Source organism: Drosophila suzukii, chromosome 2L (genome assembly GCF_043229965.1).
Source record: "Drosophila suzukii chromosome 2L, CBGP_Dsuzu_IsoJpt1.0, whole genome shotgun sequence".
In the NCBI taxonomy this organism is placed as follows: Eukaryota; Metazoa; Arthropoda; class Insecta; order Diptera; family Drosophilidae; genus Drosophila; species Drosophila suzukii.
Window position 1 is genome coordinate 945708 of NC_092080.1, and position 19416 is coordinate 965123.

At 46.6% G+C, this 19416-nt stretch overlaps 9 protein-coding genes across 11 annotated transcripts; 5 read left to right on the top strand and 4 right to left on the bottom strand.

Annotated features, from left to right (window-relative positions):
- Positions 1–3023: 3023 nt before the first annotated feature.
- On the top strand, positions 3024–4044 carry Nnf1b. The gene is made up of 4 exons (XM_017089353.4): positions 3024–3227; positions 3279–3491; positions 3556–3670; positions 3822–4044. The coding sequence occupies exons 1-4, from the start codon at positions 3115–3117 to the stop codon at positions 3993–3995; spliced, it is 615 nt and encodes a 204-aa protein (XP_016944842.2). The 5' UTR covers positions 3024–3114; the 3' UTR covers positions 3996–4044.
- Positions 4045–4246: 202 nt separating this feature from the next.
- Positions 4247–6011, top strand: Dbp21E2 (putative ATP-dependent RNA helicase Dbp21E2). Its single transcript, XM_017090038.4, has 2 exons — positions 4247–5153; positions 5213–6011. Exons 1-2 carry the CDS (start codon positions 4284–4286, stop codon positions 5960–5962), a joined length of 1620 nt encoding a protein of 539 aa, XP_016945527.2. The 5' UTR covers positions 4247–4283; the 3' UTR covers positions 5963–6011.
- On the bottom strand, positions 5944–8592 carry Saf6 (SAGA factor-like TAF6). 2 transcript variants are annotated; one of them, XM_017090037.4, is made up of 5 exons: positions 8155–8592; positions 7952–8089; positions 6925–7894; positions 6634–6867; positions 5944–6577 (listed from the first exon to the last, which is right to left on the bottom strand). In XM_017090037.4, exons 1-5 carry the CDS (start codon positions 8509–8511, stop codon positions 6141–6143), a joined length of 2136 nt encoding a protein of 711 aa, XP_016945526.2. In that variant the 5' UTR covers positions 8512–8592; the 3' UTR covers positions 5944–6140. The 2 variants fall into 2 exon arrangements, with proteins under 2 accessions (XP_016945526.2, XP_016945525.2); XM_017090036.4 differs by having other exon boundaries at positions 7952–8098; positions 8155–8591.
- Positions 8593–8638: 46 nt separating this feature from the next.
- Pex12 (peroxin 12) lies at positions 8639–9699 on the top strand. The gene has a single exon (XM_017090244.4). The coding sequence runs from the start codon at positions 8738–8740 to the stop codon at positions 9629–9631; it is 894 nt and encodes a 297-aa protein (XP_016945733.2). The 5' UTR covers positions 8639–8737; the 3' UTR covers positions 9632–9699.
- Positions 9700–9703: 4 nt separating this feature from the next.
- On the bottom strand, positions 9704–10564 carry LOC108021498 (post-GPI attachment to proteins factor 2). The gene is made up of 2 exons (XM_017090246.3): positions 9897–10564; positions 9704–9840 (listed from the first exon to the last, which is right to left on the bottom strand). The coding sequence occupies exons 1-2, from the start codon at positions 10549–10551 to the stop codon at positions 9704–9706; spliced, it is 792 nt and encodes a 263-aa protein (XP_016945735.2). The 5' UTR covers positions 10552–10564.
- A 167-nt stretch (positions 10565–10731) lies between these two features.
- Positions 10732–12289, bottom strand: PGAP2 (Post-GPI attachment to proteins 2). The gene is made up of 2 exons (XM_017090247.4): positions 11485–12289; positions 10732–11335 (listed from the first exon to the last, which is right to left on the bottom strand). The coding sequence occupies exons 1-2, from the start codon at positions 12113–12115 to the stop codon at positions 11199–11201; spliced, it is 768 nt and encodes a 255-aa protein (XP_016945736.1). The 5' UTR covers positions 12116–12289; the 3' UTR covers positions 10732–11198.
- A 472-nt stretch (positions 12290–12761) lies between these two features.
- Positions 12762–14042, top strand: Clp (Cleavage and polyadenylation specificity factor subunit 4). The gene has a single exon (XM_017070389.4). The coding sequence runs from the start codon at positions 12875–12877 to the stop codon at positions 13790–13792; it is 918 nt and encodes a 305-aa protein (XP_016925878.2). The 5' UTR covers positions 12762–12874; the 3' UTR covers positions 13793–14042.
- A 469-nt stretch (positions 14043–14511) lies between these two features.
- On the top strand, positions 14512–17865 carry LOC108021081 (integral membrane protein 2B). Of its 2 annotated transcripts, XR_001767996.3 has the most exons (4): positions 14512–14751; positions 16328–17039; positions 17095–17657; positions 17710–17865. XR_001767996.3 is itself a non-coding variant. In XM_017089598.3 (3 exons), the coding sequence occupies exons 1-3, from the start codon at positions 14644–14646 to the stop codon at positions 17232–17234; spliced, it is 960 nt and encodes a 319-aa protein (XP_016945087.1). In that variant the 5' UTR covers positions 14512–14643; the 3' UTR covers positions 17235–17865. The 2 variants fall into 2 exon arrangements, 1 of the variants encoding a protein (XP_016945087.1); XM_017089598.3 differs by having other exon boundaries at positions 17095–17865.
- LOC108021080 (RCC1-like G exchanging factor-like protein) lies at positions 17852–19387 on the bottom strand. Its single transcript, XM_017089597.4, has one exon. It carries the CDS (start codon positions 19320–19322, stop codon positions 17958–17960), a length of 1365 nt encoding a protein of 454 aa, XP_016945086.2. The 5' UTR covers positions 19323–19387; the 3' UTR covers positions 17852–17957.
- Positions 19388–19416: the final 29 nt, after the last annotated feature.

Below are 19416 nucleotides of genomic sequence, written 5' to 3' on the forward strand. Positions count from 1 at the left end.
CTAATTAGATGAATAACTAATATGTTGATTAACCAATATGTTATTATTCCCCAGACATCATCAGACATTGTGTGAAATATATCGAAAATATTCATGCTTTATTTTGCTTCAGTATTGTGATTTAAATACAATATATGGTGTTATTGTATAGTAGTTAAACATCTACTTTAAAAACCAATCAATTTTTTAATTTAATAGAATTATTTTTTATAACTTACCTTCAACTATAAAGGTAAGGACTCTTTCAACAGAGAAATCACACTGCTTAGAAAATGGTTTCACTAAGAATTTAAAAACAAAAACCGAAATTCGTAAATAATTTTTCTATATTTGTGTGACCTCTGCTGTGGCCTTAGCATGTGAATGCAGCACCAAAAACAAGAACAAAGCACAAAGCGCCACTCGACAAATGCGCTGTAATTTGAGGCGACAAGTATGCAGTGAAAATTTTAAATGCATTTCACGCACTGCGGCTGACGCACCACCACCACTCCACATCCCCCAAATGATCCCCACTAATATTCCCCACTAACCCCGGTAAATCCCAGAATGGTCCTCCAATCCTGTCACGCCCGCAAGTGTCGCAAAGTGATGGCTGTCGCCGACAGGCAGTGTCCACTGTGGCACACGGAGAAAAACAGATCAATACCTGCTGGATATTTACATTTTGCTTATCTTTCTTTTATATAAATAAACTTTAATCAAGATAGACCATAAAGTGTGGCAAAGTCTAAAAAGTAAACGGTAAAATTTTACATCTTTTGGAATATGCAAATATTGAAAATTAATTCTTTAATGAAAAGCACTTACAAAAAAAACCAAAGAACAATTTGAATTCAGACATATTTTTCGATATTTAAACCATTTAATTGGTCACAGTTTCATTGCATTTTTTCTCCCAGTGCAGATGGCGTTGACGAGATTGGAGTTAGGCTGCAGTGTCCATTGTTTCACCCTTTAATGGCCTCGCTTATCGGCAAAATGGAGCAGCAATTAGAGCTGATTTATCTGATTTGAAACGGGGGAAACCCTGAACAGGACGACACGCCACTTTTTGATTAGTAAAATGAACTCGGATAACTTTTCGCCAGACTCACGATAACTCTATAACTTTCTTTCCTTTCTATTAAAGCACGCCATAGAAATTTAAATAATTAATTTAGGTAGCATAAAACTTTTCTTAGAGTTGTTGAGAAGAAAATAAATGTTACAGATCCAACTAGAAATAAATCTTTTTGCACAGTCCTTGTCTGATTTCTCATTAGTTTCTTTTGTAAATAATTAAATAAATTATTTTTTAGTACAAAGAAAACGTATCTTAAAGAATCTCCACTTTTGTAGTATTTCGTACAAGGCAACGAAAAGCTATGGGCAAAATATATAGTTGTTTAAATTAGAATAATTCTGAATTCAGAAAAGTATGCAAAACTTTTTCTCAGAATTTAAGACTTATTTGCATACCAGCCAGTCGCACCACAAAAAGTCAACATTTTCAAGTTCTTCACACCATGTGCACGAGTATAAGAATATTAAAATCGCATTTTGCTTGAGGTGTTCGCTTTATAAAGCCATTAGGAACTATCCGGGGGTCGAGGGCGGGGTCTGGGTTTTCTAAAAAGTCCGCATGTGTCGGCCGGCATTTTAACACTTTAATCATTGAAATGCAAATTCAGAGCCGAGTTTTAGCAAGACATGCGTCAGGCAGAGTAGCACATGTATGTTAACACGGCCACCGACTGGCACGCCCCCGAAATCTGGAGAGGACAGCTCAGGATTCTGGCCGGGATTTAGCATATTTGAGGGCCAGGCTACACGGGCAGAATATTTAATATTATAGGATGGTCAATTTGATCACTTTACGCATCATTTTGATTAGATACGTTGGAAAAATCACTATAGATTTAAAGTCGCGCATAAAGTGCCTAAAAGTGTGCATCAATAAATATTAAATCTGGATGAGAGACCTGGGTATTTTTTATTGCATACTTTTATACACCTTTAAAAGTAAACTCAAAACTATTGTGATTTTTGTGGCAAATATCATGATTTTTTTTCTGTGCAGGGTAGCACATTTCGAATTCAGCCTACTCCACAGATGAGTTCCTTTTCGGCTCCGAAAATAATGGAAATGCAGGACCCGGCGAGCGAATAAATTAACCTGGATCGCATTTATATTCGGAAGTAGTGGCACGACGATGCTCAAACCTGAATTACGCGCGGAACGCTTCCTTTATTGCACGTAAATAAAGTCATAAAGTCATCATTACAACCGCGCCAACAAGGAGCACAATAAAGGAGCACAAAGGACGAACTTTTGTGGCCGCGATATAAATTCGCAAATGTGCACAAATTACTCAAAACATATTAAAAACTGCGTCCCCGCCTCAACAATTTGGACAAAACGTTGCACAAATTAAAAACCCTTCGAAAGAACGGAGATAAAAGGAAATTCCATTGTGACAAGTTTTCACGATGTGGGAAAAGCGCAGTACAACTTTTCCTGAAAACTGGGAAGTGGAGTTCTATTGAGTGCCGCAAGACGATGGCAACAAGTTTCTCTTGCCGATAAGACACGTGAAAAGTTTGGTAATTTAGTTGTTGAAATAATCTTTGAATTCGGCACTAGAAATAAATAATAACAAACTAGGGATATTTTGAAGGTACACGAATAGTATAGTCACTTATATTAATATTAATTAAAAAACCATTTTAAAAATATATATTAGTTTTTCCAGATATTCCGCTCAAAGTTAATTAGACAATAACAAATTTTGTATTATTTAACCATTCTAATTTGCATCTTTAGAAATGGTATGTAAGATTTTTATAGATATTGAAAAGAAAACAATTCAGACTTAAAAGTTGATTCCCTTGTTAATAATATCCTATTCAGTACTTTGATTTAGTTCTTCTAACTATGGATGTTTAAAAAATATATTTAGTTTAGCCTTTTTCCCGCCAAACTAGCTGTTTTAGAGCCCTTTCTCCATATCTACAAACTTATGTATGTAGGGGTTGGTATTCTCAAGATAGCTCTAAATGGTCACATATGTTTGTTGGTAAAAATTTTTAAACAAATTAGTTTAGATCAATTTCTTGGGATAATACAAAAGTATGAATTTCGTGGGTGAGGATACCGAATCCGCCTTCAGACGGCACCAAGCGATTGTTCCCCAGGTGAAGCAGGCCTACGAAGAAGTCATAGGACAGATCTTCGCGGATTTGAGGTAGGCAATTAGGTTAATACAGAAATACACTAAAGATCAACTAGTGTTTAGTCCCTCAGATCTAGACTCTTGTGCCGCCATTCTCGAGGAGCACGAGTCCTCAACCCTGGACACCGAACAAATGGTGAACACCGCCCAAAAGGTCATGACGAAGATCGTCAACGATGTAAACCAATGCTTCTTCGCAGGCAACGATGTGGATACCAAGCTTACCACCTTGGAGATGCTCAAGGAACATTTCGCATCCCACAAGGGCAAGGAGTGGTGGGTAGATGGTGTATAGCGTGGTGGAAAACTCCTTTTCAAGGATTTTATTTTAAACCCCCAGGAACTTTAATAGTGTGTCCCCCGAAGAACTCACTCGCCCGCTGCGCATGAACAGTTTGGATTTGAGTATTCGTTTCATGGAGCGACAGCTAAAGACTCAGGAAAAGGAACTTGAGGTATTACTACCTAGTTTATAGAACATTAAGATACCTGACAAAAAAAATAAAAAATGTCATGATCAAAGTATCAAAACAGTAACATATGATAGTTATAAAATATCAAACAGAAATAGCAACATTTAAATGCAATGTATATTTTGTATTCCAGATTGCTATGGCCAAAAGCATTGAAAATCGACAGCGTATTCAAGAAGTCCAGGCTGAGCGAGTGAAAGTGGGACACTTAATAAAGGAGAGGATGGCTCAGTACCAGGAAATCAAGCCACAATTAACAGAGATAGAACGGTCCATGAATAACTTGCATATGCCACCGAAAGTTTAATTTAATTTTATAAATAAAGATTCTTTTCTTTTATTTAAAATGAATGTTACGACACGAATGCTTTGTTGGGTGTATTATAAGATATAATTAACGTTATCTTAAAATAACAAACTAGCATTTACTAAGGATGATAAGATATGATAAAGAAACAAGCACTCATGAAATGTTTTTTAAATTTACCGCCACATGTGCAACATTGCGCGGAAAGTGTTTTCCAACACTTGCGATTTTCAAACAGCTGACTCGCCGGCAAATAAAAACATTGAGTAATATATTCCGATCCGAGCCATGCTGAACCTATCCGTGGTGCTCCGGGTGCAATCCTCCCGACAGACGGCTTCCTTTGCCACCGCGGTGTCGGTAAAGACGCAAACGAAACCACCAAAAGCGAAACCCACGAAGATCAAGTCAAAAAACCCGCGGGATCAGCCCCTAATTTCCTGCAGAAGAAGTCAGTTCAATTTAACCCAATATGAACGACTGGATGCCAAGTTCGGGAGTCTATCACTGGCCTCCAAAGGCTGGCTGCACAACAAATCCAAGGGAGACTTCTTCATCCTGAATGCCAGCGTGCAAGGCGAGGAACTCCAGCAGGAAATGCAGGCCATCGATGAGTTCCTTGCCGCCACAGCACTCCAACTTCATCCGCAGCTCCTGGAGAACCTGCAAGGCGAACTAGGAATCAAACTGGTGACGGGAATCCAGAAGCAGGGAATACCCATTGTCCACGGGAAGGAGCACTGCCTGATCGCCGCTGAGACTGGATGCGGCAAGACCCTCACTTACCTACTGCCCATCCTGGACAAACTGCTTCAAAGGGAATCACTTCCCGACCGAAAACTTAATACTCCCCGAGTCTTGATTCTCACTCCAGGAAGAGAACTGGCCACTCAGATAGCTGGAGTCACGGAGAAGCTTGTCCAAGGCACCAATTTGAAGGTGCAATCTCTACTTGGAGGCAACACCAAGCAACTTATGATGAATCCGCAGTTCGAGGAGGTGGACATACTGGTGGCCACCTTGGGAGCGCTGAGCAAACTGGTGACCACAGGCATCTACCGCATGGAACAGGTTCGCCACCTGGTTCTAGACGAAGCGGACACCCTGCTGGATGACACATTCACGGATAAGCTGACGTACTTCCTCAGGAGATTTCCCGTGAGTCTACGCTAAGGTTTATAAGAAGATTTTGTAATGGCCCTTCTCTTCTTCCACAGTTCCATCTGGTGCAAAAGGAGGATGCTGGCACCCAGCTAATCCTGGCTTCGGCCACCATGCCCACCAATACCAGGGAGATCCTGCACAAAGTTATCGATGTGGACACCATCCGAGAGGTCGTGAGTCCACACCTGCACCGCTTGATGCCCCATGTGACACAAAAGTTCCTGCGCATGTCGAAGGCCGATCGTCCCGCCACGATCCTGTCACTCGTCAAGCAGGATATCGCCAAACGCCGGCCACTAATTGTGTTTAGCAACAAGTCCACCACCAGTGACTATGTCTCCATCTTCCTGAACAACAGCGGGGTGAACTGCTTGAACCTGAACGGGGATATGCTGATGAAGATCCGGCTGGGCCGCTTCGAGCAGTTCCAGAATGGCCACTGCGACGTGCTCTCCACCACAGACGTGGGAAGTCGTGGGCTGGACACCACCCGGGCACGACATGTAGTCAACTTTGACTTCCCACTCCACGTTTCTGACTACATCCACCGGTGTGGCAGGATCGGGCGAGTGGGCAACATGGACAAGGCACTGGTCACCAACATGATATCCTCGCGCCGCGAAATCGACGTCGTCCAGCGGATTGAGCACGCAGCTCGAACGGGTGGACTGCTGCCGGATGTAAATGCCAACATCCGGAACATTATCAACAAGCGAATTGTGGCCGAGATGAAGAAGGCTGGAGTACCAGTTCCGGTTTTGGGATCAGGAAATGGTCATCAAGGTCAAGAAGAAGCGTTTTAGTCTTTTATTCTTTTTGTATTAAGAGTAAAGTTTTGTTTTCTAAAGTAAATGTAACAACTTAATGATTTCTGGAGCAAATGGGTTTAGGAAATCTAAAGTAAAAGAATAGTATTATTGAGATCCCCAGGTATGCTCCTGGACCCCCTAGAACTTTTAGTAATACTTCTCTCAGCCTCGTTCAGATTCTCAGGTAGTGATAGCCACTGATGGGCGGAAACCTTTTCACGTTGGTCAGGGGCTTGAAGAGCTTACGTTTGGCAATGAGGATGTCTGAGCTGGCTCCACCAGCGGCACCACCGTTCGCTGTCGACGAGGGAGAGTCCACGGAATGGGGAACACTGGAAACCTTTGGCTTGAGCAGCATTGGCCGGCAGCCGGCAAACTTGAAGCGGATGTTGCCCGCACAGTTGAGCTGGAGATTGGGTGACTGGAGGTCGGGGAAAGCCTCGCGGAGAGTGGGCTTCGGTTTGAGTGCCTTGCTAGGATCGTCGCCGTGGCACATGGCTGCCGCTAGAGTGCTCCACTCCAGCCGGCGCACTCCTGGCACTGATTCTATTCTGTAAGCGGGCGGCTTAACCTGCACATACCGCCTGGTTACCATCTTCTCGAAGGCTCCTTAATTATTTCAAGTTACTAAAGAGATCTTACTGGATGATCCAGGTTTTTCTTACTTGCATAGTGCACCATGAATGGCTGCAGAGCCCCACCGCATCCGTGCTCCAGCCATTCATAAAGATAAAGGTCATCACGTCCGCCCAGGAAGATGGCAGCCGGCGCCAGGTCCTGCCACAGGCTTTCCGGGATTTCCTCGACGCGTAGTTTGTAGATGTAGGGAATAAACTCCCGGAAGGCATACTCCCCCAGGGCGATTAACCCTCGCACTGCCCTGCTGATGTATTTAAAGTCTACATAGAGGAATCGAAAAATTAAAAACAAACTAAAATCTAGTCAGTATTGTTTACCCCTCTCACTGCAAACATCGCGACCCTCGAAGAATCTCGCCAGTCGTCTTTTGATCAGGAAGAGGCACTCTGCCTGCAGGTAACCACTCTGGGATGCCAACTGTCCGATGGTTTCACACAGCTCATCTACCAGGGCATTGCCTACTGGAGTGGCAAAGTAGGTGGACAGATGTTCGGTCTCCTGCTGGGGATTCCGCTCCTCCTCCTCCGTTTGCAGCTTGTAGATGGTGTGTTCCATGGTATTTTCACTCGGAAACATCTGCGGATCCTGTTCCTGCTTATCTACTTCCATGACTTCCGGATTATCTGGAATGGGACCCTGCTCCGGTTCCATCTTCAGTTGCTCCTCGAACTCCATTTTGATGCTGGTCGTTTGACCTGGATCTGGGTCTTCGGGTGGAGCCTTGATGGTCTCGTAGGGTGCCATGAGCTGACTGACGAGCACCTCCGCCAGGTTAAAATATTCCGGCCGGCAGGCATTGTGATTGGCAGTGGGGTTGAAGTTGCAGGCACGAAGCAATCGCCAGCACCGCTGGCTCAATTGATCCTGCTGCTTGAAGGCCAGCAGCTGGACCATCTTGCTCACAATAACCCGGTAGATGGAGCCCATCAGGGGCGTCTGGAAGGCGTGACAGATGGCAGCCGACTGGGATTTGCTGTCCGCAAAGAGGGCAGCCGTCACCAGGCTCTGAACGCACTGCCTCAGCTGATCCGTATGCCTATCCTCCACGGGGCAGATGCTCTGAAAGTCCGCATCGTCGGGAGAGCAGAGATTGATTTCCTTCTGAAACTCGGCGCTTAGCTCAAAGATCTTGTCTGAGTGGAAGTAAAAGCTGCCGTCGTAGTCGATGCGGTCCCAGTCGCTGTCCATGGCTCCCAGCATGGGCGGCACATCAGCATCCTTGAGCACCTCATTCACCAGATCGTAGGTCACCACTCCACCGGAGTGGCGGGAGTAGATTTTTACGTTCTAGAGGGAAATAGAGAGATTAGAGAGGTAAAGGAGGATGAATTGTGACTGGCATACATTGATCAGCTCCCAGACTTTGTAGGAGGCATCTTCCGCCAGCTGGGCGCAAACGTCCTGGGACAGTTCCACATCCGTCTGGTCATGCTGCTCCCAAAAGATCTTAATGCTGCGCGGATCGAAGCCGGCATAGCTCTTCTGATGGCCCTGCCGTAAAGGGGAATATTAACAAAGCAAGGTTAGACTTTAGGGTAAGCCTATACCATTCGACTGGAATTTCCGGAGGCTTCTGCTCCCGCGATTCCGCCTACATTTCCATGGCCACCGCCTCCTGCCACCGCAAATGAGGCATCAAACATGTTATAGTTGCCCATACTGGAAGTCGGCGTCGTAGGCGTTGTAACCATGTTCAGGTGAGTGGGCGTGGCCGGTAAGCTGCCCAGTGCCACGCCCCCGCCCACAGTGGAGGCGGAAGAACCAGATGCGGATGTCGACAGGGAGTTCTTCCCAGTCAGCTCCAGTTTCGCTGTCTTGGATCGCGACTTGGTGGACTTCTTGCTGACCTTGCTGTGCGATGACTTGTTCAGCTCGTCGGGATTGCCGGCGCCAGAGGTTTTCATGGTTTCGCCTCAATATTATGCATAAATGTAAACAAATCTAGCAAAAACCAAAACAATTTTTGCAATAGAGCTATCGATTGTGGCGATTAATAGCCAGGCCAGTTTTTAAATTTGGCTACTTTCAAGCCAAAAACCGATAGCAACGAGGACTGATAAGAACAACAGCACAGTTCAAAACTATTTATTTATCCCGACTTTATTTAATGTTATTAGTTCACTAAAAAAAATGGCTGAAGCCGCCAATGTGCGCCAGAACCTGCAGAATGTACCGTCAATCTTCGAGATCTCGGCAGCGGAGACGCTGGACAACCTTATTTACCCTGCGCTGAGCAAGATCTTCGACTACTTTGGATTGCGGCTGGACTTTAAACTCTGGGGGAACTTGAGGATCAAGGAGGAGCTATCGCCGCTGCTGACCTGGCTGCTACAGTACTTGTACCTGCGGAAGAGGGCCTCCTCCTTCGGGGAGAGCTTCTACGGACTGCAGAGGACGGCCACGGAAACGGGGGATCTGCTGAACCGACGGCAGCAGTTCGCATCCGCCACACTGTTGACCTTCGTTCCCTACGTGGAGAGGAAGCTGAGGAGCAGGATCGCCAGGCACGAGGACACGAATCCCTGGGAGCAGCGACTGCTCAGCACCTTTCACGCCTTCCATGCCGCCAAGGCGGTGCACACATTCCTCTACCTGGTCAAGTACGCCTCCAACCACTCGCCCATCTTCCGAGCCTTGGGCCTGACCCTGCGCTATCCCAGCGAGCCTCCCAAGGAGGATCAGTGGACCTATCTGGTGCTCAAAATGCTCGAGGTGCTGGCCTTCTTCCTGCAGTTCGTGCAATGGTGGTATTCCAATGACCAGCGGCGCAAAGTGGGCGGCACCCTGGTCAATCCGGAGGCGATGCCCGAGAAGGAGCTGCCGAAGGAAATCCAGAAGACCCTTCCCAAACGAGGAGAGTGCCCCGTTTGCCTGCTGCCCATCCAGACGCCCACCGCCTGCTCCGTTTCCGGCTACGTCTTCTGCTGGAAGTGCATCGTCAGCCACATGAAGGAGCACGGCAGCTGCCCAGTCACCCAGTATCCCATCAGCCTGGACGACCTGGTGCGCATCTACGAGACGTAGTATTAGCCCTTTTTGTTATCTTTTATATGGTTTTGTTCTGTTTAATACATTTTATAAGGAATCAAAAAGTGTTTAGATCTCGCTGAGAAAGAAGCCCAATCGCTGATCGTAGCATATGTAGACGTGGTAAAAGTCAAAGTAGGCTAGGCACAGATAAATGCAGAAGCACTCGCAGGAGATGAACTCGCCCATGCCGAATATGGAGTAGGCTGTAGGGGATTCCTGGATTAAAGATATGAACCACTGCGTTCATTGGTCAACTCACCCAAGGGAAGGCAAAACTTCTGGTGCACGTAGTAAAAGAACCACATGATCACCACGGACACGTAGTAGGTGAGGACCAAACCACTCTTCAAACTGTAGGCGAGCTCCTCCTGCAGCTGCCTATTCCTGTCGCGCATATAATACTTGGCGCACACAAAGGATCCTCCCATGTAGATGGCACACGACACAAACAGGGACAAAGCAATGGATATGTGCAGCAATGAGTCGCCATCCGCCTCAGCAAAGGTGCCCCACAGCAGCATGCTGGTGCTATTAACCGCCAAAAAGATGGCCATCAGGCAACCGAAGCTCCGGACCGGCTTTGGCAGAGTCCTCCGGTTGAAGCGGAACTGCAGCCAGGCACTTGCTATGAGGAAGGGGAACTCCAGCCAGCAGACCAAAGCCCAAATTGTGTGTTGCGACTTGGCAGCCGCCGACGTGGTGGGGAAAAAGTTGAAGACATGGCAGGATGTATAAGTAGTCGACTTGAAGTCCGTGCTAATGGCCATCACCAGGTTGTAAGCCATGCAAAGGGGCACCTGCAAAAGGCCCAGGGCCAGGAAGGGACCTACCCCTATGCGGAAATGGCGCCTTTCTTGAAAATCCTTCAAGGAGCTGGGCAACAGCTTGGTTTGATCCTCGACGAAGTTCTTCATTTCAGGATAAGCAAACTCAGCGATTTTTTTACACCGAAGCTCAGAAAATGACACTTTAAACTAACAACCGAAATCTGTAAACTCTTAAAATGTAGTTTTCATGACTCCAAGCTCTCGGAATAAGTTCATTATTGCATAAATATTTATGACATTTGACATTTAAATGAAACGTCAAAATAATTTAATAAGTTAAAAAATTGCGGAGTTGTTTTATTATTAAAAACTTCAAAGTCGGCATTAATCGGAATTCAAATAAATACAATTTTATGCTTACAAAATACTAGAACCATAGAGCCAATTGCAAATCGAGTGTGTATAAATATAACCTTATTAAAGTCTTGTTCTTAATTAGAGCGTGTGTATAAATAATGCGTTACATAATCATGGAACTCGGTTCGAAGTTACCTAAATCCTTCAGACACTTTATATCCTACGTAAAATCGTGTTAAAGCCCTAACTAAAAGCGTGTGTATGCATCAGATCCGGTCATACTGAATCGTTTCCTGTCGGAATCCCTCGGAAGCAGTTTCCTTCTGGTAAAATTAAGTAAACTTTGAGCTTAAGCTAATACCGCGTATGTACAGAGTACTCGGGTAGGACTGGCTGGATGATATGGCGGCGCAGGCGGGGATAGATCTTGAATTTGTCTAGATTTGTGATAGGTAAAGGCCGTGCTTGGCATCGCAGACCACGTTGAGGGCGTAAAAGTCCCAGTAGGAGGTCATGTGGAAGCCCATGTTGGTTAGCACCACGATGTACTCGAACAACGCGAAGAAGGTGTACACTGCAGGAATAAAAGTTGATTAATATCTGTATAATAGGACTATTCAGTTTACCGATTAATGAAAATAAAAAAGAAAACTTTTTCTATCAAGGAACATCTAGTTAGAACTCAATCTTTATAAAGTCGGATCCTAGAATCCATCCACTCACCTCCCGCCTCGCAATGTGAGTTGTGCCTCACGAAGCAGTACCCTGCCAGTCCAAAGGCCACCACATTCACCAGGAAGAGGTTCCTCTTGTAGCGCAGTGACTTCTCCTCGTGCGGCAAGAGCACGGTTTTCCGGATATTCCTGTTTAGCAGATAGGACATCAGCATATAGCACTCCGAGCAGGCGATAAACACCACAAAGGCGTTCCTGTGAGTCTCATAGTGATCCGCAGAGGTCCAGAAAGATAGGCAGAAAAGGGCCAGATCCTCCACGACATTCAGGAAGCAGGCCAGGATGCCCAGCAACCTTCTGCTCCGGCGAATGTGTTCCCGGTAGTGCTCCAAGTAGATTTTGGCCACCGCCAAACGGAGTGGTAAATGCAGGAAGATGGCCAGTCTCCAAACGGTTTTCTGGGGCTCATAGTTCCCTATGGCCGCCGAGACGGAGGGCAGATAGTTGGTCACATCGCAGTGGGTGTAGGTGCTCCTGACAAAGTCAAAGGTCAGCGACCAAATCACGCAGAAGAAGAATCCTCCCAGGGGCAAGCTGAGAGCCACCAGTGCCAATCTTGCGAAGGGAAGTCGGAAAAAGACGCTTTTGGGATCGCTAAAACGCTCGTAAGTGGGCAGCATTTGACCTTTGGAGTGGGTGGACGTTGTGGGTGGTAGGTTGGGTGGTTCCTTTAACTACGCTCGCTCCTCATTTTCCGGTTCCTCGCTCCCAAATTAACTAATCTTAGTTTTTTACGCGGATTGCTTACGTTTTAAACATTGCGAAAAGAAGTTGTAAACAAGTGATCGATACCAGCTGACTATCGACCGCTGGCGGGGGTGGATGTTGATTATCGAATTTACCAAAATTTACTTCTTATATTAATTTAGCGGAAAGTATAGCTCAAATATAACTGATTATCTGGCAATTGGCTAGTCCAAATGCAGATAACCCATTTTATCATCAACACTAACTAGGCGTATACTTAATTTCATTGTCACAATGTAACCGTCAACAGTGCTGGTCAAAAGCGATTGATTAAGTAGCTGAATAGCTAACATTTTTGGAAATGACTGTATTTTAAGTAAATTTTAAACTAAGATAATGTTAAGGTTTAAAAAACTTGCTTTATATATTATAGTTTTATAAGCAAATAAAATATTTTAGCACTAAATATTTTATGGGTACATTGGTTGCTTGTTTTAAATTTTCAAAAAAATAGCTTTACCTAATTGGCTATAAAACAGCCAGATTGCCGCCCGTGCCATTGCCACCCGGCAACCTATCGATATCGATAACGCCGGCTGCGCACTAGAACAACAAAACACGCGCAAAAAAAGAGAAACTGCATTGTTTACTAGAATTTAAAGCAAATCCGAGAATCCCAGAATCCGGCAGAGATGGACATCCTCCTGGCCAACGTGAGCGGGCTGCAGTTCAAGGCGGAGCGGGACCTGATCGAGCAGGTGGGCGCGATCCCGCTGCCCTTCTACGGCATGGACAAGTCCATCGCGGCGGTCTGCAACTTCATCACCCGGAACGGCCAGGAGTGCGACAAGGGGAGCGCCTGTCCCTTCCGGCACATCCGCGGCGACAGGACGATCGTGTGCAAGCACTGGCTGCGCGGACTCTGCAAAAAGGGCGACCAGTGCGAGTTCCTGCACGAGTACGACATGACCAAGATGCCCGAGTGCTACTTCTACTCGCGCTTCAACGCCTGCCACAACAAGGAGTGCCCCTTCCTGCACATTGACCCGCAGAGCAAGGTCAAGGACTGCCCGTGGTACAAGAGGGGCTTCTGCCGCCACGGACCGCACTGCAGGCACCAGCATCTCCGGCGAGTGCTGTGCATGGACTACCTGGCGGGTTTCTGTCCCGAGGGACCGTCCTGCAAGCACATGCATCCGCACTTCGAGCTGCCCCCGCTGGCGGAACTGGGCAAGGATCAGCTGCACAAGAAGCTGCCCACGTGCCACTACTGCGGCGAGCTGGGACACAAGGCCAACTCGTGCAAGCAGTACGTGGGCAGTCTGGAGCACCGCAACAACATCAACGCAATGGACCACTCGGGCGGACACTCCGGTGGACACTCAAGCGGTCACTCGGGCGGGCATTCGGGCTACCCCGGCCACTCCGAGGGCAACGACATCGACAACCCACCGAGTCACCACAGTCAGCCGCACGGACCCGGTTTCGTCAAGGTGCCCACGCCGCTGGAGGAGATCACCTGCTACAAGTGCGGGCACAAGGGACACTACGCCAACAAGTGTCCCAAGGGCCATCTCGCCTTCCTCTCCAACCAGCATAGTCATAAGTAGGATGCTCTGCTCTGTATGATTAGATATGATTAAGAGTGCAGAAATAAAGGTCAAAATGTGGTTCACATGGCCCACTGAATGGCCCGGAGATCGCAAGATCCCAACTGCCGCAGGTGAACGTTTTGATTATTTTCAGATTAGAGAGTATGCTAGGAAAGCCGGCTCGCATTTTCCGAAAATGTCTCATGAACTGCCAGTAGAACGTATTTTGTTATCAGCGAAATAAACTTCCATAAGAATCTAAACATAAGTATTTGGCAGTTTTGTTTTAAATAACGTTTGGAATATTTTTGGAAAGCAGTTCGTCTCAGAAGAATGTATGAATATGCTCACCAAGAGAATTAAGTGGTATTTTCAGCCGGGACATAAAATTATGCATCTGTAATACGTATCATTATAAAGGATTTAAGTGAATCTTCAGTAAATACAAAAAATATATATATCATCCGATAAATTCAGAATGTCATTTTAACTAAGTTATTAAATATTTTGTAACGAATATTGTAGAAGCAATTGTCCTTCTACAACATTCGTAACAAAATAATGAGGGCCTGATAAAAAATTTTTTTTTTTTGCATTCAATTTTAGGCGGGCACATCGGTCTATCCGAGTTCCCCACCATTCCAACTTCGTTACATCTCTCCGAAAAGAGAGCGAGAGAGCAGTCGTGCGTTGTGTGCAAAAAGTTCGATTCCACAGAGAATCGGAAATCGGAATCGTAATCGTTATCTAAAAACGATTGTCTGGATTTCAGTTCCGTCAAACAATTGCGCACTAAATTTTCCGTAAAAACAAACAAAGTCGACCGTGCGGAGGCATCGAAAAAGCAGAATAAACAGCCAAGAGCAGCCATGACAATTCTGGGAAAGTTGCGGGGGGAGATCACGGACCAGGAGAAGGTTCCGCTGCCGATGAACCTGAACGACGAGGCGCTGATGCACCATGGCTCCCTAATCGCAGTGAGTTTGCACTTGCATCCCAGAGATGTGGCCTTATTTTGCGCAATCGTTGCGGGGTGTCCTTGCGGGTGTCCATGATGTCCACCCCTCCACGTCCATGTCCGTCGTCCTTCGGGCCCGAGAGCCACAAGTTTCGTGATGCGAGTGGGCGGTGCTGGGCGGCAGGTGACTCCGAATCGGAATCCGAAATACGAAATACAGCCTCAGCAGCTCGGCCTGCAGGCCATCGATTTTTCGCGCTGGAATTCCCGCACTCCCTGGCGTCCTTGTGCCCCGCCCGCGTCCCTAATCCCCGCCTGCGAGTGACGTGTGCCCATTCACTTTCCTGGGCTCTCCCCGTCAAGGACTAGCTCGCTGCTTGAGGTCAGCGGTGGGGCTGGTCTTCCTGTTGCTGGTGGAGATTGGCCCTGACAGCTGGGGAAACCCAATTCCAGCTGCCTCTGCTCTTTGGCCCCGCACAGTGACCTCGATAAGCGTGCTGAGTGTGGGTATCCGAAGAAAGTCGTGCCTTATCAGGTGGCCAGTCATAAACACCCCGTCCATTCCGAGTTCTTAACATATTCCACTATAATATATGCCTTTATCGGGTTGCCACGATTATGCACAGTCAGCCGTCACCTGCATTCAACGGAGTTTCTTTACTCTTTATTGCAGTTTTGACTTGCGCTTCTAGTAAATACCCAATTTTAAATATGGACCTTAATAACTACATGTTTTTTTGTTTTTATATTTTATCTAGTAGATAATATCTTCCTCATACGATTTATTTTTTTGGTGTATTTAAGCAATATTTTTTAAAAATAAAGTTACTTAAACATTTTTGGGTACATATTTGAAAATTTTTAAAGGGTACCACACCTAATAATAGTTTTTAATTAGAATTTTATATTTAAAACCCAGTTTATGCAAAATTGAAAACATATTTTTTTCTTTTGACCTTTTATCCAGTAACCTAGTAAGGTCCACTCTAATCTGCATGCAAATGCTTTCAATTGATTAAACGGTTGCAAGGGGAACTTTTTTTGACCCGACAAAGTAATCTCTTGCTAAAGGCGTAGTTTCGCAATGAATATGGATTAGACAGAGGGATGCAGTTTGGATTGCATTAGTCATAGGACTGCAAAATACCATTTTACGATAAACAGACAGAAAAAATTAAAGTGCAAAGCTAGTCTTTAATTTTTTATTATTCAGCAAATTCAATTTTTATGTCCCCCTATTTACAACTGAGTCAGCTGGTCTTTTTTTTTATTTTCTACGACTTATCGCTCTTTTTATGACTCCTAACTGGAACAAAAAATGTAGCTATATATGTTGATAAGAAAAGAAGATAACACAACAACATCAAATCTAGGTATAGTTAATGTAATTGGTATATATCGACACTTTTGTAGTATTTTCTTATACAATTTTAAGGATCAATTTTTTATATATATTTTGTAAATATATTAAACTTATCATTCTTGATTATTCTATTAACTTACTAGTACTTTTGTACATAAGTATAGGTATACCTTTAATTGCATTTCCCTCTTATTTAAATCTCCTTACTTAAAACCCCATTTTCCGCCCACAGCCCAAGGTCGTCTACAGCGACAATGAAGCGGATGCGGAATCGATGGTCTTCAACCGGCCGCAGCACCATTGCCTCAAGTCCTTTCTGCTGTTCCTGATCGCCGTGGTCGTGATGCTCCTGGGCGTCCTGGGCGGATGGACCCTCTACCGAGTGTACGCTCCCTCGCACGGCAGCATGCGTTACCACGCCCTCTGCGAGATTCCCTATCCGGAGGACTCGATGGAGATGGCGCGAGTGTATCCCCGCAGCGAAGGACCCTTCGCCCTGAACTGGCGCTCGCTGCTGCCCGAGTTCGGACCCCCGATGCCGAACAGTGGATCCCTCGAGGACAACTACTTCCGCGAGGACATCGAACTGGATGGCGACAGCGACGAGGAGGGCTACGCCCGCGTGGATGTGCCAGACTTCAAGGACGGACGCCGGGGTCGCTTCATGCACGACTTCAAGGAGAACCAGTCGGCCATCATTGACACCACCACCGGCAGGTGCTTCATCATGCCGCTGGACCGGGACACCACCCTGCCGCCCACCAGTTTCGTGGATCTCATGAAGAAGATGAGCACTGGCTACTACAACATCGACACGGAGCGCGTGCGGCGCCAGATGCGCGTGGTCACGCCCCGCATCACCGATCTCTCGCTCATCTCGGAGCGCATTGCCAACGAGTGCTACGACATGAAGGTCTACATGATGGAGAAATTCATCTCGGGGGGTAAGTGTTTCCTGGCTTACTGATACGCCCTGTACTAAGTCCATTTCCATTGCAGTCTCGAAGAGATCGGCCGATCCACTGCCCGATGCCGGCAAGTACGCCCAGTTCATGGGCAAGGGCGTCATCGAGTACGACCTGGCCAACATTGCCGAGGTGGAGGCCTACGAGGCCAATGAGGCCAACCAACAGGCCTGAGCAGCTCGATGGTTCGGCGGAGCTGGATTGATCTTTTAAGCTACAACACCCCATATGAATACACAACCTAAACAAATTATTACTTAGAATCGATTTATACATTTAGCGAAGCGAGCGAATCGAGGAGATCTGTTCGGCGAGCCATGCCTACAAGTCTAGATCTGGTTACCACTGGTTAGCAGGACACACACCCCAATCCGGGTGGATATATCATCATTGGCCAAGCGAGTTTAGCGAATCATAGACCATAGACCTAGTAAAGAAGCGTAACGAACATGTACCTAGAACGCAATCAAAAGCGATCGACGAAATTGTGACAAATACGAGCAATGTATTAGCCTCGAGTGCGGAATGAAAACGGACGAGTTGAGATTGGATTGGATTAGGTATCGGTACACACCCAGACACACTGCGGCATTCCAAGTACATATTTTATATATATGCTCTTTAACTATTCTAACAAATTAATGTATAGAACGGATTCAGATCGAAGCTATTTACTTGCCGACCGAAAACTAAAACCAAAAACCAACCGGAAAACTATCAGCATGCGTCGCAAGACAGAAACAAATTAATCTAAATGTTCTTTAAAACTACTTAAATGTATTAAACGCGAATTTGTGATCTTTAAGAGTTTTCTTTTTAATGGTTGGGCCTTAAGAATACTAGACTAGAATATACTTTACATTAAATTGAATGATTTTCTAGTTAAAACAGCCTTATCTAAAAATAGGACTTGCACAGAGCAATGGTATGATCCACGCCGTAGGCCACTTTGGTGACCTTTCCGTTGATGGCCGCCTTGAAGGGGAAGAACTGATCCTTCTTGTGTCCCAAGCCAAGGTGGCCGAATCGGTTTTTGCCCCACATGAAGAGATCTCCGTCCGAATTGACGGCGCCCATGTGAAAGACGCCGCATCCGATGGACACCACTGTGGTTGCGTTGCTGAAGTCATTACGACCGAAAAGCGGGGGCAGAAGATGCTGTGGCTTGGATGTCTGCTCCACAAAGGGCCCGAAGCCGAGGATGCCAAAGCCCCAGGTGTACACCAGGCCTTGGTCATTGAGAGCCATGCAAAAGGAGCCGCCAGCAGCCACATCCTTTATTTTGCCAATGGATTTGGTTAGCTTCAGGGCTCTGGGGGTGTTTATTTGGGTCTCAGCATGCTCAGAGTCGTCCAGCTGTCCGTACTCCGAGTTGCCCCAACCGAAGGCATCGCCTGCTTCGTTGAGGGCCAACACGCAGTCCGAGGAGCAACTAAGTCTCACAATCTTTTCCTTTTCTATATCGCCTCCGATCAGGGTTATTTGTCCAGCTGTGTGGTAGTTTCCCTGTCCTGTTTGGCCATCTGCACCCCAGCCACAGGTGTAAACGCGTCCGTTTTTCGTGAGGAACATGCTGTGGTCCTGGCCGCACTCCACATGGACAACTTGGTCCTCCTTGCCGCAAATGTCCTCCTGGGAGATCCTGTGGATCAGGGCACTCTTGCTGTAGCGCTCCTCCTCGATGATGGAGCGCCCGCACTGGCCGTATGAGTTGTTTCCCAGCGTGAAGATGGTTCCATTCTGGGTGAGGACCACCAGATGAGCCCTGCCCGCCGACATGCTCTTCACCTGCATGTCCTCGTCGGTCTCTCCCTGCACCCTTGGTAGCTTGATGGCCGTGGGATAGATGATCACATCTAGGTTGGCGGGGTCATTGGGATTCCCCTTCACCTGGAAGCCCAGCTGGGAATCTGTGTTCAGCCCGCTTCCGAAAAGAGTCTCCCCATCGTCTCTCTTCACGGCGTAGGCCGTGAATCCGTAGCCGGCGGCCACATCCCGGATATCGTTGTTGTTGGAGAACTGCAGCCGGGTGGGGTGGTGCACCATCTCCGTGTAGCGCTCCTTGGCCTTCTTCACGCTGGTCTGGAGCCCCAAAGCGCCGGTCTCCTGGAACCCCCACACGTAAACGCGGTACTCGTGGTTGTCCGTGGTCTTCGGCGAGTACTCCTTGATCTTCGACTTGTCCTGCGCCAGGACACTCCTCTTGGCCTTGGCGGTGTAGGATCTGCTGATGCCTAGGGCGATTCCCCGGGTTTTAAGCATTTTTAAGGCTAAAAACCATGTAATCCAAAATCACAACAAATAACGACGAAATCGATATCGATAAATCGAAATTCGATGTCTTCAACCAGTGCTG

Bases quoted from the DNA above. Each gene is read 5' to 3' on its own strand.
- Nnf1b (XM_017089353.4), top strand. From the start codon at position 3,115: ATGAATTTCGTGGGTGAGGATACCGAATCCGCCTTCAGACGGCACCAA. The intron at 3,228-3,278 runs GTAGGCAATTAG...ACTAGTGTTTAG, and splicing joins CAGATCTTCGCGGATTTGAG to TCCCTCAGATCTAGACTCTT. The intron at 3,671-3,821 runs GTATTACTACCT...TTTGTATTCCAG, and splicing joins CTCAGGAAAAGGAACTTGAG to ATTGCTATGGCCAAAAGCAT.
- Dbp21E2 (XM_017090038.4), top strand. From the start codon at position 4,284: ATGCTGAACCTATCCGTGGTGCTCCGGGTGCAATCCTCCCGACAGACG. The intron at 5,154-5,212 runs GTGAGTCTACGC...CTTCTTCCACAG, and splicing joins ACTTCCTCAGGAGATTTCCC to TTCCATCTGGTGCAAAAGGA.
- Saf6 (XM_017090036.4), bottom strand. From the start codon at position 8,511: ATGAAAACCTCTGGCGCCGGCAATCCCGACGAGCTGAACAAGTCATCG. The intron at 8,099-8,154 runs GTATAGGCTTAC...CCTTTACGGCAG, and splicing joins CCGGAAATTCCAGTCGAATG to GGCCATCAGAAGAGCTATGC. The intron at 6,578-6,633 runs GTAAGAAAAACC...GAAATAATTAAG, and splicing joins ATTCATGGTGCACTATGCAA to GAGCCTTCGAGAAGATGGTA.
- Pex12 (XM_017090244.4), top strand. From the start codon at position 8,738: ATGGCTGAAGCCGCCAATGTGCGCCAGAACCTGCAGAATGTACCGTCA.
- LOC108021498 (XM_017090246.3), bottom strand. From the start codon at position 10,551: ATGAAGAACTTCGTCGAGGATCAAACCAAGCTGTTGCCCAGCTCCTTG. The intron at 9,841-9,896 runs GTGAGTTGACCA...AATCCCCTACAG, and splicing joins GAAGTTTTGCCTTCCCTTGG to CCTACTCCATATTCGGCATG.
- PGAP2 (XM_017090247.4), bottom strand. From the start codon at position 12,115: ATGCTGCCCACTTACGAGCGTTTTAGCGATCCCAAAAGCGTCTTTTTC. The intron at 11,336-11,484 runs GTGAGTGGATGG...TTATTCCTGCAG, and splicing joins CTCACATTGCGAGGCGGGAG to TGTACACCTTCTTCGCGTTG.
- Clp (XM_017070389.4), top strand. From the start codon at position 12,875: ATGGACATCCTCCTGGCCAACGTGAGCGGGCTGCAGTTCAAGGCGGAG.
- LOC108021081 (XM_017089598.3), top strand. From the start codon at position 14,644: ATGACAATTCTGGGAAAGTTGCGGGGGGAGATCACGGACCAGGAGAAG. The intron at 14,752-16,327 runs GTGAGTTTGCAC...TTCCGCCCACAG, and splicing joins ACCATGGCTCCCTAATCGCA to CCCAAGGTCGTCTACAGCGA. The intron at 17,040-17,094 runs GTAAGTGTTTCC...TTTCCATTGCAG, and splicing joins GGAGAAATTCATCTCGGGGG to TCTCGAAGAGATCGGCCGAT.
- LOC108021080 (XM_017089597.4), bottom strand. From the start codon at position 19,322: ATGCTTAAAACCCGGGGAATCGCCCTAGGCATCAGCAGATCCTACACC.